The following is a 14,346-nucleotide window of genomic DNA, read 5'->3' as shown; positions in this document are numbered from 1 at the left end:
GGTGATCACCTGCTGCAGTACAGTCTGAATCACCCGCACCACGGGTGATCAGTATACGTTGCCTTACTGTGCACCACCCGCTCCTCGGGTGAACTGATTACTCGTTCATCTGCATCTCCAACTTGTTGGAGTGCTGATCCCTGTGTTCTATAGAGATATCTCCCTCTACCAGCTTCTCTGGGGGAGTTGGTATCTCTATCTATATTACTGTTGTACCAATCACCTATCTTTACATCTGGTTGTCCTGTGTCTCGCTATACTCGCATTATTGGTGATTCTGCAGATCACCACATAATCAGGTATAGCATCTGTATTATTGGTGATACTGCAGATCACCAATAATCAGAAAATCTGTTCTTGCTGACACCAATCGTTACAGTAGGGCTTACATTTCCAGCCTGCTTGAAATCTGAGCTAGGTTTTACTTTTGGGGGAGGTTTTACTTTCAGGGAACCACAGTATATTGCAGTCTTAGGAGATTATTTAGTAAAGCAGTTTAATATTGCAAAAAAAAAATAATGAAAGCCTGTCTATAGGCTGATATCATCATATGACATCTAACAGAAGAGTAACCAAATTGCACCTCTGATGTTCCAGCCAGTTGTAACATGTTTCACAAGTAGGTGTTGCGGCATTGCCTTGTGAGTTGGGCTGCTGGTGATGCCACCAATACAAATATTGGTGATTTATATTACTGATATTTTACTAAACAGTACACTTACCCAGCACTCCTTTTTACATGTATCCCCTCCTCCTAGTGCCTAGCACTAACTCATCCACCTAATGCCTAACATTAACCTTCCTCCTAGTGCCTAACACTAACCTTCCTCCTAGTGCCTAACACTAACCCCCTTCTAAGTGCCCAACACTAAGATTCCACTCCTAGTACCTAACACAAAGGACCACTATTTTTATCTGATCATCTACAAAATAGATGGTCAGCTCATGTAACAGTTCCCAACATAGTAATCTATTGGCACTAGTAGCACATTGGTCCCCAACTCACCAACTGTATGCTTGATTACCAACATTTACCATAAGTGTCTATTAGATGCCTCACAATCCCCACGCACAATTCACCAGATCCGTCTCAATACATCTTACTGACTGAAAGTTCGATGACACCCTAATAAACAACATATTTTCAAAAATCACAAAGCCTGTGCAACATCTACTTTTTGCCTCTCCCATGTCCTGTGGATCTCCTCTCTCAGGTTCAATAGATCCACGCTAAGGATGTGACAGAGAGCACAAGATATCAATAAGGCTGCTGGTACCTGCAAGTTCCAGCACCCAGCTATTGGAAATCTATGCCACATTTGTGGATGTTAGTTTCTGAGTTCCACAAGTGGCAGCAGCAGTACGGATACTAGTCTACTTTAGTGGACCCAACAGGAAACCTTAAAGGGATCAGTCCTCCAATCACAGCACCCTCTAGAGCAGTGTTTCTCAACTTTTTTGACCCAAGTACCCCCTATCGCAATTCAGTTCCAGCCGAGTACCCCTGGTAACTTACGCTCTCTCCTCTCCTTGTAACTAACAGCCACTCCACTCGTCCCCCACTGTGTCCCTTTGATTCCAGTGGCTCTATGTATAGAAGGTGATCCCTGCACGTTGATTGGCCCAATCTGCTGTCTATCAAGTGACAGACAGTGTATTGCACCAATCAAAATGCCGGGATCACGTACTAAAAAGCCACTGGATCCGCCGGGCTCAGGGTGGGAGGAGTGGAGCAGCCGTTAATTACACGGAGAGGAGGCAGTGTAAGTAACCAGCGCACACTAAGCTGCACTACCGCAGCATAGCGTGCTGAGTTTGTGCTCCTCTGTGGAGGGGGTAAAAACTCCCAAAACTGACATCTGAGGCTAATTACGCGTCTAACTAGACTGCGGCTGCTCATTTCCTCGTGCATCATCAGGAGCTTACTGAGCAGGCGCAGTACAAGAAAACGTTATACTGCGCCTGCGCGGGAACGCGCATTATTCGTCTGGTCAGACTAATATTAGACCGGGACCAGCGGCGGGGAACCGAGGTTTGTAGGAGGACGGCGCGGGACATGACAGCTGCAGGGGGCCGATAGAAGCCCCAGGTAAGTGGCGGTTTTTATTTAACCCCACCACAGAACCCCTTTAAGCTTCCCCCTAGTACTGTGAATGCTGCAGCCTTTTCGTATACAGTGCTTAGAGCGCAGGTGCTGCAGTAATGAATGTGTGGCGTGTGTGTGGTGAGATACATGCTCTGCCCAGTGGCTGGATCCTGGGCTTGTTTCTCCTTCACACAGTTCATCCCCAGCATGAATCCTTCCTCTTATCTCTTTTTGTAGAGACAGATCTGCTGGCTGTGACATTCCTCTGCCTCCCCTCCCCCTCACAGGCTGCTCGCTCCTCACTCCTTTCATTCTAGTGAGAAAGTGTATAGCCGGGATGGCTGCAGTTTAGCCCAGCTACAACACAGAAAGAAACTCTGCAGCAACACGCTGGAGACTGATGATTCACAGAACGCCGTTAATACTGCTGCTGAACTGAACTTATGCTATGCTGGGAGAGCAGCTCCACAGAAGCACAGTCTGACTGAGCTACGCTGTCTGATTCATTGTGCTGCCGCTTGAGGAAGACAGGAAGTGAGGAAGTGATTTGTGCGCCGGTCTGCCATGGAGGGCAGCATTGAGAAAACACACTCTGTTTCCGTGCAGAGCGCGGCTGGCAGGCAGACCACACAAGTGAATATGAGTAAGCCAGCGCAGCTGTGCTGAGTACCCCTGACTGTGGTCTCGCGTACCCCCTGGGGTACGCGAACCACGTGTTGAGAACCTCTGCTCTAGAGCATGAAGCATTTTAATTGGCAAAATAGTGTGGGTGTAGTTTACTACAACCTATCTGAAACCTAGCAGTTCAACAGGATACTGTCCATGCAATCATGTTACCAGAATGTCCCTATGTGGTTTCCTGCTAGGTCCCCTAAAGCAATGCTGTCCAACTGGCGGCCCGCGGGCCGCATCCGGCCCACCAGGCCTTCTGCTGCGGCCCCCCTGCTGTGGCAGTGTTGACCCCGAGTCCCCAGAGTTGAGGGGACTTTTTTTTTTACTTTTTCCCCATGCCTCGGCTGCTATAATAAATTTACAGCCCCCCTCCGCTCCGCTCGTCCCCCCCCCCCTGTGCTGCCGCTGCCTCACCTCATATCGGCGGCAAGCAGGAGATAGGAACCAGACAGACCAGCGCACGGCAGCCGCACTGTGGCCTTTAAATGCTGGACGTGACCGATGATGCCACCTCCTGCATTTAAATTCACCGCGCGGCTGCCGTGCGCTGGTCTGTCTGGTTGCTATCTCCTGCCCGCCGCTGATATGAGGTGAGGCGGCGGCAGCACGGGGGGGGGGGGGGAACGAGGGGAGGGGGGCTGTAAAATGTAGCAGCCGATCTGAGGCGGCAGCACGGGGGGGGGGGGGAGGAGGGGAACGAGCAGAGCGGAGAGGGCTGTAAATTTACTTGATAGCAGCCGATCTGATGCTGTTTTGTGGGTAAATCTGCAGCCAATCCTGATTCCATTTTGTGTGTGTATCTGCAGCCAATCCTGATTCCATTTTGTGTGTATATCTGCAGCCAATCCTGATTCCATTTTGTGTGTGTATCTGCAGCCAATCCTGATTCCATTTTGTGTGTATATCTGCAGCCAATCCTGATTCCATTTTGTGTGTATATCTGCAGCCAATCCTGATGACATTTTGTGTGTATATCTGCAGCAAATCCTGATTGCATTTTGTGTGTATATCTGCAGCCAATCCTGATGACATTTGTGTGTATATCTGCAGCAAATCCTGATTGCATTTTGTGTGTATATCTGCAGCCAATCCTGATTGCGTTTTGTGGGTAAATCTGCAGCCAATCCTGATTACGTTTTGTGGGTAAATCTGCAGCCAATCCTGATTACGTTTTGTGGGTAAATCTGCGGCCAATCCTGATTATGTTTTGTGGGTAAATCTGCAGCCAATCCTTACATTTTGTGGGTAAATCTGCAGCCAATCCTGATTACGTTTTGTGGGTAAATCTGCAGCCAATCCTGATTACATTTTGTGGGTAAATGTGCAGCCAATCCTGATGACATTTTGTGTGTATATCTGCAGCCAATCCTGATTGCATTTTGTGTGTATATCTGCAGCCAATCCTCATTGCGTTTTGTGGGTAAATCTGCAGCCAATCCTGATTACATTTTGTGGGTAAATCTGCAGCCAATCCTGATTACGTTTTGTGGGTAAATCTGCAGCCAATCCTTACATTTTGTTGGTAAATCTGCAGCCAATCCTTACATTTTGTGTGTATATCTGCAGCCAATCCTCATTGCGTTTTGTGGGTAAATCTGCAGCCAATCCTGATTACATTTTGTGGGTAAATCTGCAGCCAATCCTGATTACGTTTTGTGGGTAAATCTGCAGCCAATCCTTACATTTTGTTGGTAAATCTGCAGCCAATCCTTACATTTTGTGGGTAAATCTGCAGCCAATCCTGATTACGTTTTGTAGGTAAATCTGCAGCCAATCCTGATTACATTTTGTGGGTAAATCTGCAGCCAATCCTGATTCCATTTTGTGTGTGTATCTGCAGCCAATCCTGATTCCATTTTGTGTGTATATCTGCAGCCAATCCTGATTACGTTTTGTGGGTAAATCTGCAGCCAATCCTGATGACATTTTGTGTGTATATCTGCAGCCAATCCTGATTGCATTTTGTGTGTATATCTGCAGCCAATCCTGATTACGTTTTGTGGGTAAATCTGCAGCCAATCCTGATTACGTTTTGTGGGTAAATCTGCAGCCAATCCTTACATTTTGTGGGTAAATCTGCAGCCAATCCTGATTACGTTTTGTGGGTAAATCTGCAGCCAATCCTGATTACATTTTGTGGGTGAATCTGCAGCCAATCCTGATTACATTTTGTGTGTGTATCTGCAGCCAATCCTGATTCCATTTTGTGTGTATATCTGCAGCCAATCCTGATTACGTTTTGTGGGTAAATCTGCACTTCTGCAGCCAATCTGATTGCATTTTGTGTGTATATCTGCAGCCAATGCTGATTACGTTTTGTGGGTAAATCTGCAGCCAACCCTGATTACGTTTTGTGGGTAAATCTGCAGCCAATCCTGATTACATTTTTGTGGGTAAATCTGCAGCCAATCCTGATTACGTTTTGTGGGTAAATCTGCAGCCAATCCTGATTACGTTTTGTGGATAAATCTGCAGCCAATCCTGATTGCGTTTTGTGGGTAAATCTGCAGCCAATCCTGATTACGTTTTTGGGTAAATCTGCAGCCAATCCTGATTGCATTTTGTGGGTAAATCTGCAGCCAATCTGATTGCATTTTGTGTGTAAATCTGCAGCCAATCTGACTGCATTTTGTGTGTATATCTGCAGCCAATCCTGATTGCGTTTTGTGGGTAAATCTGCAGCCAATCCTGATTGCGTTTTGTGGGTAAATCTGCAGCCAATCTGATTGCATTTTGTGGGGAAACTGCTGCTAGATTTTTTTTTTCCCGGAGGGGGGGGGGGGGGATTGGTCTTCCGGCCCTCCACCATGTGGCCTGGGCAAAAACCGGCCCTCCATGCCCGCAAAGTTGGACAGCACTGCCCTAAAGTATAGTAGCACCATCCCTTTGTACTGTATTAGGCAGTTGCAGTGCTCATATCAATATTTATGCTGAAGTCTTTTGGTGCAAAGTGGTAGAATAGGTAAAGGTAAATAGGTAAAGAATCAATAAATGGAACACCTGATCTACCATGCATAATGTATGCTTTACATTAAATAGCAAGCTTCCATCCCATCTCTTTGGCATTTTGTTCCTGGAGATGAGATTGGAAGTGTTTTGACAGCTCCCTTTGCCTTTCACAAGATTGCATTTAAAAAGATACTTGGTCTGCACCACGTCCAAATAAAACGTGTCATTTTATTGCAAATTGATTTAACCTATTAGCTTCTTCAAACTAAATATAATGCACACTAATTTTACCCTCAGCCGGCAGAACTCAAGGTTCTGCCTAGTGAGGTCATGCAGAGAGGCGCAGGGAGCATTTTTATAGTTACCTGTTCCACCCACAGCACTGCATTCCCAGTATCTTCTACTGATTTCTTCCATCGCCCATCTTCCACCACCGGGTGGCGATGCCCTGCTGACACTATCCTCTGAGCCAGTGGTGCTCAGATGTCCCGATCCACAAATTCGGCAACCACGGCCGTTGGCTAAAAAAAAATCCACGTGATTGGTTCTGGATTTTGATACGCATCCACGCTACGACGCGGATTTTCGGTGGTAAATGATGCAATCACGGCCAGATCAACGAATGGATTCGGATTTTCTTTTAACATTTTTGTTTTGTGAAATCAACACTTTAAAGAGACCCAAAGACAAAGATGATACTAAATTTATACATACCTGGGGCTTCCTCCAGCCCCATCAGCCTGGACCGCTCCCACGCTGCCGTCCTCCGCTGCCTCTGTTCGCCGGTACCGGATCCCGTAATTTCGGCCAGTCGAGCCAGTCGACGCAAGCACAGTGCGCTTTCTCTGTACTGCGCAGGTGCATGCGTACAAAGCCGGAGGGAGCCCCTGCGCATGCGTACAACTGGTCCCGTCCGGCGGAAGTGACGGGACCCGGTACCGGCGGTAGAGGCAGTGGAGGATGGCGGCGTGGGAGCGATCCATGCTTATGGGGCTGGAGGAAGCCTCAGGTATGTATAAAATCTTTTTCCATTTTTCAGCTACCCTTTGTCTCTGGGTCCCTTTAAATGGGGCTATTAATTGGTAATAAGTAGTTTTAACCACTTGCCAACCGCCTTAAGCCGATCGGCGGTGGTGGCAACGGGCGTGGTTATGCAGCGATCGCGTCATTCATGGTGCGATCAGCCGCTGGCGACTGGCTCCGCCCCCCTCGCGCTGTAACCCGCCGGCCGTTCGGAAGCGCCGGCGGGTTACTAGCACCCGGATCGCCACTGGACATTGTATAATAGGCTTTGTAATGTATACAAAGCCTATTATACAGGCTACCTTCTGCCCTGGTGGTCCCAGTGTCCGAGGGACCACCAGGGCAGGCTGCAGCCACCCTAGTCTGCACCTAAGCACACTGATTTCCCCCCCCCCCCTGCCCCCTGATTGCCCACAGCACCCCTCAGACCCCCCCCTCTGCCCACCCCCCAGACCACTGTTAGCACCCAGTCACCCCCCTAATCACCCATCAATCACTCCCTGTCACTATCTGTCAACGCTATTTTTTTTAACCCTAAACTGCCCCCTGCTCCCACCTGATCACCCCCCCACCCCTCAGATTCTCCCCAGACCCCCACCCCCACCCCCTCCCCGTGTACTGTATGCCTCTACCCCCCCTGTAATAACCCACTGATCACCTGTCAATCACCTGTCAATCACCCATCAATCACCCCCTGTCACTGCCACCCATCAATCAGCCCCTAACCTGCCCCTTGCGAGCAATATGATCACCCACCCACACCAATAGATCGCCCGCAGATCCGACATCAGATCACCTCCCAAGTGCAGTGTTTACATCTGTTCTCTCCTCTAAACACCCACTAATTACCCATCAATAGTGGTGCTCAAATACCCCTTTTCAAAATTCGAGTTAGGTCGAATTCGAATAGTAAATTATTCGAGATCAGTCGAATATTCGAGTCGAATAATTTTTACTATTCGATTCGACCTCGGAATTCGAGCTCACTATTCGAGTCGGTATTCGAGCTCATTATTCGAGCTGACTATTCGAAATGGCCTTAAATAGCTTCCAACACTTGTTTTGAGGGTGAATGATGCAAGAAACCTCTTTTTTTCCAAGTAACAACAGCAAGTGATTATGTGGGGATGTTCCTTTAAAAAAAAAAAGTTGAAAAGAGAAGTTGTGTCCAGAAATTTGTTCAGTACTGTATATACTTCTTCTTCTTCTTCTTTATCTTCTATATCTTCTTCTTCTTCTTCTATATCTTCTTCTTCTATATCTTCTTCTTCTATATCTTCTTCTATATCTTCTTCTTTTATATTGTCTTCTTCTTCTTCTTCTTCTTCTTCTTCATCTTCTTCATCATCATCTTCTTCTTCTTCATCTTCTTTTTCTTCATCTTCTTCTTCATCTTCTTCTTCATCTTCTTCATCTTCTTCATCTTCTTCTTCTTCTTCTTCTTCTACATCTACTTCATCTTCAACTTCTTCATCTTCTTCTTCTTCATCTTCTTCATCATCTTCATCTTCTTCTTCATCTTCATCTTCTTCTTCTTCATCATCTTCATCTTCTTCTTCTTCATCTTCTTCTTCTTCATCTTCTTCTTCTTCATCATCTTCATCTTCATCTTCATCTTCTTCTTCTTCATCTTCTTCTTCTTCATCTCCTTCATCATCTTCATCTTCTTCATCTTCTTCATCTTCTTCATCATCTTCATTTTCTTCATCTTCTTCATCTTCTTCTTCATCTTCTTCTTCTTCATCATCTTCATCTTCTTCTTCTTCATCTTCTTCATCTTCTTCATCTTCATCTTCTTCATCTTCTTCTTCTTCATCTTCTTCTTCTTCATCTTCTTCTTCATCTTCTTCTTCATCATCATCTTCTTCTTCTTCATCTTCTTCATCTTCATCTTCTTCATCTTCTTCATCTTCTTCTTCTTCATCATCTTCATCTTCTTCTTCATCTTCTTCTTCTTCATCACCTTCATCTTCTTCTTCTTCATCTTCTTCTTCTTCATCATCTTCATCTTCTTCTTCTTCATCTTCTTCATCTTCTTCTATATCGTCTTCTTCTTCACTTATTTCTCTTTTCAAATTTTTTTTTTTAAAGAAATGCAGCTATTTTTGAGCGTAACAAATAGCTGGTGGCGCACGCATGTTGGAAGCGCCATTGTATGTGTTCCCTGGCAGTGGAAACACACAGACAGCAGGAGGTAAATTCAGCAGCAGGAGGAGGAGGATGAGTGTGTGGCAGCAGGCAGTCAATGAGGCAGGCAGCGTGACATAATAGCCCTGGTACCTAGCGGTGATACCAGGGCTGTAAATAAACACAGCAGGCAGGAGGTCCCAGACAGCGGTCGTGCAGCCCACATTGTGTCCAATACACAACTGGGACAACACAGTTTTCAACCCGGGCACCTCAGAAAAATTAAACCTTTTTTTTTTTTTATGGTTTTGTAGTTTTGGTTTTACAACCAATTACACAGATATAGCTATTTTTTGACGTAATAGCTGGTGGCAGAGTGGCAGCAGAAGGTAAATCTGTGTACCCTGGCGTTGGGAAACACAGACAGACAGACAGCAGCAGCAGCAGCAGCAGGAGGAATGGAGGAGTAATGTGAGCAGCTATTGTTTGACGTAATAGCTGGTGGCAGAGTGGCAGCAGAAGGTAAATCTGTGTACCCTGGCGTTGGGAAACACAGACAGACAGCAGCCTCAGCAGGAGGAATGGAGGAGTAGTGTGAGTGTGGCAGCAGGCAGGCAGCGTGACATAATAGCCCTGGTACCTAGCGGTGATACCAGGGCTGTAAATAAACACAGCAGGCAGGAGGTCCCAGACAGCGGTCGTGCAGCCCACATTGTGTCCAATACACAACTGGGACAACACAGTTTTCAACCCGGGCACCTCAGAAAAATTAAACCTTTTTTTTTTTTTTTTTTATGGTTTTGTAGTTTTGGTTTTACAACTAATTACACAGACAGATATAGCTATTGTTTGACGTAATAGCTGGTGGCAGAGTGGCAGCAGGAGGTAAATCTGTGTACCCTGGCGTTGGGAAACACAGACAGACAGCAGCATCATCAGGAGGAATGGAGGAGTAGTGTGAGTGTGGCAGCAGGCAGGCAGCGTGACATAATAGCCCTGGTACCTAGCGGTGATACCAGGCCGTAAATGAACACAACAGGAGGTCCCAGACAGCGGTCGTGCAGCCCACATCGTGTCCAATACACAACTGGGACAACACAGTTTTCAACCCGGGCACCTCAGAAAAATTAAACCTTTTTTTTTTTTTTTATGGTTTTTTGGTTTTGTTTGTAAAACAAATTACACAGATATATAGCTATTGTTTGACGTAATAGCTGGTGGCAGAGTGGCAGCAGAAGGTAAATCTGTGTACCCTGGCAGTGGGAAACACAGACAGACAGCAGAAGGGCAGTACACAGCAGCCCACTGTAGGTGTAAAATGTGTGGCTGCAGGCGACGTAATAGTCAAAGTGAACCAGGCTGGCTTAGTGAGCAGGAGCCAGGAGGTGGTAAAGGGTGGTAAGGCACATTAACGATGGTTCTTAGCCAGTTCATGTCCCCCTCTCACCGACAACAGGGGCCAGGAACTCGCCTTCCACCCACGCCTGGTTCATCTTGAGAAACGTCAGTCTGTCCACAGACTTGTGAGACAGACGTGACAGTTTCTCGGTGACCACACCACCAGCTGCACTGAAGCAGCGCTCGGACAGCACGCTGGAAGGGGGGCAGGACAGCACTTCCAGGGCGTACTGCGCCAGCTCGCTCCAGATCTCCAGGCGCTTGACCCAATACTCCATGGGATCAACAGGGGCATCGCTGTCAAGCCCGCTGTAGGACCCCATGTAGTCAGCCACCATGCGGGTCAGGCGCTGGCTGTGACCGGTGGAGGATGCTGCTGCATGCACCTCCTCTCTAGTCACTGCTGCCGGAGCCTCTACAGTCCTGTAGAGCTCGTGGCTGAGAGACAGCAGGTCTGTGGGGCGCTTGCTGCTGGATGCAGGCACCTGCTGCTGCCTCTGTGCTGGCTGCTGGACAGTGGGGGTGGAAGGCTGGGGGAAGGCTTCCTCCAAGCGCTCAACAAGGGCCTGCTGCAAGCTCCTTATTTGTTGCGCTGGGTCTCCTCCTGCAGGCGGCAGGAACTGGCTCAACTTCCCCTTGAGGCGTGGGTCCAACATCATGCTGATCCAGATGTCCTCCCTCTGCTTCATCTGGATCACCCTGGGGTCTCTGCGCAGGCACGTCAGCATGTGCGCTGCCATTGGGAAGAGGCGGGCCACGTCTGCTGGCACATCGACGGCAGTGCTGCTGTCCTCATCCTCCTCCTCTGCCTCGTCAGCCTCATCCTCTCTCCACCCCCGCACCAACTCAGCTGCATTGTGCTGCTCCCCCTCATCAGCAGCAAGGTCAGGGACCTCCACCAAGTCCTCCTCCTCCTCCCCCTCAGAGGTGGACTGTGCAGCTGCTTGCCGCTCCTGCTGGTCCAAGGCTGCCGCTCCCTGTTCCAGCAAAGCATCGAGGGCCCTGTTCAGCAGACAAACCAGGGGCACCCACTCGCAGACCATAGCATGGTCCCTGCTCACCATGTTAGTGGCCTGCAGAAAGGGAGCCAGCACTAAGCACACCTGCTGCATGTGCCTCCAGTCATCACCGGGGACGATGAACGGGATGTTGCTGGTCTTGTCCCTTCTCTGAGCGGCGGAAACAGTGGCCAGGGCAAGGTACTGTTTGACAGCGAGCTTCTGTTCAACCAGACGCTCCAACATCGCCAGGGTGGAGTTCCAGTGAGTCGGAACGTCAAGGATCAGCCGATGGCGTGGCAGATCCAGCTCCTTTTGCACGTCTTCCAGGCTCGCACAGGCTGCAGCCCAGCGCCGGAAGTGACGCACAACGTTCCTTGCCGTTTCCAGCAGTTCGCCCATCCCCTGGTAGGTGCGCAAGAACTTCTGCACCACCAGGTTCAGCACGTGGGCAAGACAGGGGATGTGGGTCAGGTTTCCCCTGTCTATTGCGGCAACCAGATTGGCCCCATTGTCGGCCACCACCTCTCCGACTCTGAGGCCTCTGGGGGTCAGCCAAATCCTCTCCTGCTCCTGGAGTTTGGCCAACACATGGGTTGCCGTCAGCTTGGTCTTCCCAAGGCTGACCAAGTGCAGCAGCGCTTGGCAGTGGCGGGCCTTCACGCTGCTGCTGAGGCGGGGGGTTTGGCCAGGTGTGCCGGAGGATGGCAGAGGATCGGAGGAACCTGCTGCAGTTCCCCTGACCCTGCGGGGTGGCACCACCCACTGTGTTGCTGCTGCTGCTGTGCCCGCTGCTGCTCTCCCATCCTCACCCCCTTCCACCAAGCTGACCCAGTGGACAGTGAAGGACAGGTAGCGGCCTGTCCCGAAGCGGCTGCTCCAGGAGTCCATGGTGACGTGGACCCTTTCACCAACCGCGTGCTCCAGCCCTCGCTCCACATTGGCCATCACAAAGCGGTGCAGTGCAGGAATGGCCTTGCGGGAGAAAAAGTGTCTGCTGGGGAGCTGCCAGTCTGGGGCTGCGCAAGCAAGCAGCGCACAAATGTCGCTCCCCTCCTGCACGAGCGTGTACGGCAGGAGTTGGGAGCACATGGCCCGTGCCAGCAAGCCGTTCAGCTGCCGCACGCGATGGCTGCTGGGAGGCAGAGCCCTAACCACCCCCTGGAAGGACTCGCTCAAAAGGCTCTGGCGTGGCCTTTTGCTGGCACGGGAATCAGCAGACACAGCGGAGGAGGCCACTGAGGACTGGCTGCCAGAACAGGCCTCAGTGTCGGCAGCAGGAGTTGCAGAGGGGGGAGGAGCAGTGCGTTTCCGCACTCCTGCTGGTGCTGCTGGAGGAGCAGGAGGGCGGGTGGCTGCTGTTGCTGCTGCTGCTGAAGGCTGTGCAGTGATGGGTGTGGTGCCACTGCCAGCACCAGATGCCTTCAGCCTCTGGAACTCCTGATGCTGGTGGAAATGTTTCGCAGCAAGGTGGTTGATGAGCGAGCTGGTGCAGAACTTTAAGGGGTCTGCACCTCTGCTCAACTTCCGCTGACAGTGGTTGCAAGTGGCGTACTTGCTGTACACTGTGGGCATGGTGAAAAAGCGCCAGATTGGTGACAGAAACATCCCCCTACGGCATGGAAGCGCTGCTGCCTGTCTCCCTGTGGTGGTTTGGGGGGGGGGCTTGGGGGGCTTGGGTGCGGCTGGTGGTGGTACTGGCAGATGCTGCTGCTGCTGCTGCTGCTGAGCCTGAGACACCAGCAGGCTGTGGGACCTGCCTACTGCTGCTGCCAATGCTTGCAATGATGCGCCTCCTTGCAAGGCCCACAAGAGCATCCTCCTCCTCCTCCTCAGAGCTGCTGAGGACAACATCCCCTGGAGGTGGTGGCACCCAGTCTCTGTCTGTCACCGGGTCATCAACATCCTCCCCCTCCTGAAACATGTCCTGCTGGGATGAGGACCCCCCAAACTCCTCTCCTGATGCATGGATGGGCTGCTTGACTGTCGCCACAGTCTTGCTGTCCAATCCCTCATCCCCCAAAGTGCCCATCAGCATCTCCTCCTCAAGATCGCCAACAACAGCAGACAATTTACTCATGATGCCTGGGGTCAAAAGACTGCTGAATGACAGGTCGGCGAGTGACGGTGAACTGGCCTCCTCCCCAGACCTTGCTGGACGGCTGCTGCGAACAGGGGTGGTGGTGGTGGTGGTGGTGAGGGTGGAGGCCTCAGATGCAGAGCTGATGGCGGGCTGCTCATCCTCCGTCATGAGTTGCACCACAGTGTCTGCATGCTTTTCCTCAATGGGACGTTTCCGACCCGGCTGGAGGAAAATCGGAGCAGGTGCTACACGCTGCTGCTGCTGTGTCTCTGCAGCGTGAGTTGCAGATGCTCCTGCTGGGCGGCGCCCAAGGCGTCCACGGCCAGTGGCTATGGGAGGAATGTTAGCCACTGACGCTGCTGCTGCGGAACTGTGCATGGTGGCGCGCCCGCGCCCGCGGCTTGCCACAATGCTGCTCCCTCTCCTCCTGATTCCCTTGCTGCCCTTCCCCTTGCCCAAACCGCGCTGGCTGCCACTTCCAGACATCTTCGATGTTTTGGGCGTATAGACAAAAGTTTTTTAAAAGGGCGGGTGAAAAGTGGGGTACTTTAATGGAGTGGGTTGGTGGGTGAGGTGACTGAGTGAGTGTCCCTAGTACAGTAAGTAAGTAGTAACAGTCAGGAAGTACAACTAGCAGTTACAACTTACAATAATCAGTAGTAATCACAAGTAAATTTAGTGTGTGTACACTACAGACAGTGAGTGCACGCACGCGCAAACACGCGCAGGAGCTAGCCTATGAACAGTGACTGAGTGAGTGTCCCTAGTACAGTAAGTAAGTAAGTAGTAACAGTCAGTAAGTACAACTAACTAATTACAATAATCAATCAGTTATCAGAAGGAAATAGAGTGTGTGTAGTGTGTACACAGACAGTGAGTGCACACACGCAGGAGCTAGTAGCCTATGAACAGTGACTGAGTGTCCTAGACTCCTAGTACAGTAAGTAGTAACAGTAAGTACAACTAACTAATTACAATAATCAATCAGTTATCAGAAGGAAATAGAGTGT

At 49.8% G+C, this 14,346-nt stretch overlaps 1 protein-coding gene across 4 annotated transcripts in view; it reads right to left on the bottom strand.

Moving 5' to 3' along the window:
• Positions 1-14,346, bottom strand: part of LOC137504005 (alcohol dehydrogenase 1-like) — a 101,966-nt gene that overhangs the window by 41,877 nt on the left and 45,743 nt on the right. Inside the window, exon 1 of one of the 4 annotated variants that reach the window (XM_068231887.1) lies at positions 2,528-2,603. The exons of 2 other annotated variants lie outside the window; for them this stretch is intronic. Coding sequence is in view for 1 of the 2 variants with exons in the window: in XM_068231876.1 (XP_068087977.1) it covers positions 584-610 (27 nt within the window). In the remaining variant the exon portion in view is untranslated. Of the gene's footprint in view, positions 1-583; positions 1,524-2,527; positions 2,604-14,346 lie in introns of those variants that run through there. One more of the 4 variants, XM_068231876.1, reaches the window with a different exon arrangement.

This window comes from Hyperolius riggenbachi, chromosome 1, assembly GCF_040937935.1.
Source record: "Hyperolius riggenbachi isolate aHypRig1 chromosome 1, aHypRig1.pri, whole genome shotgun sequence".
NCBI lineage: Eukaryota > Metazoa > Chordata > Amphibia > Anura > Hyperoliidae > Hyperolius > Hyperolius riggenbachi.
This window is presented reverse-complemented; position numbering and strand designations above follow the sequence as displayed.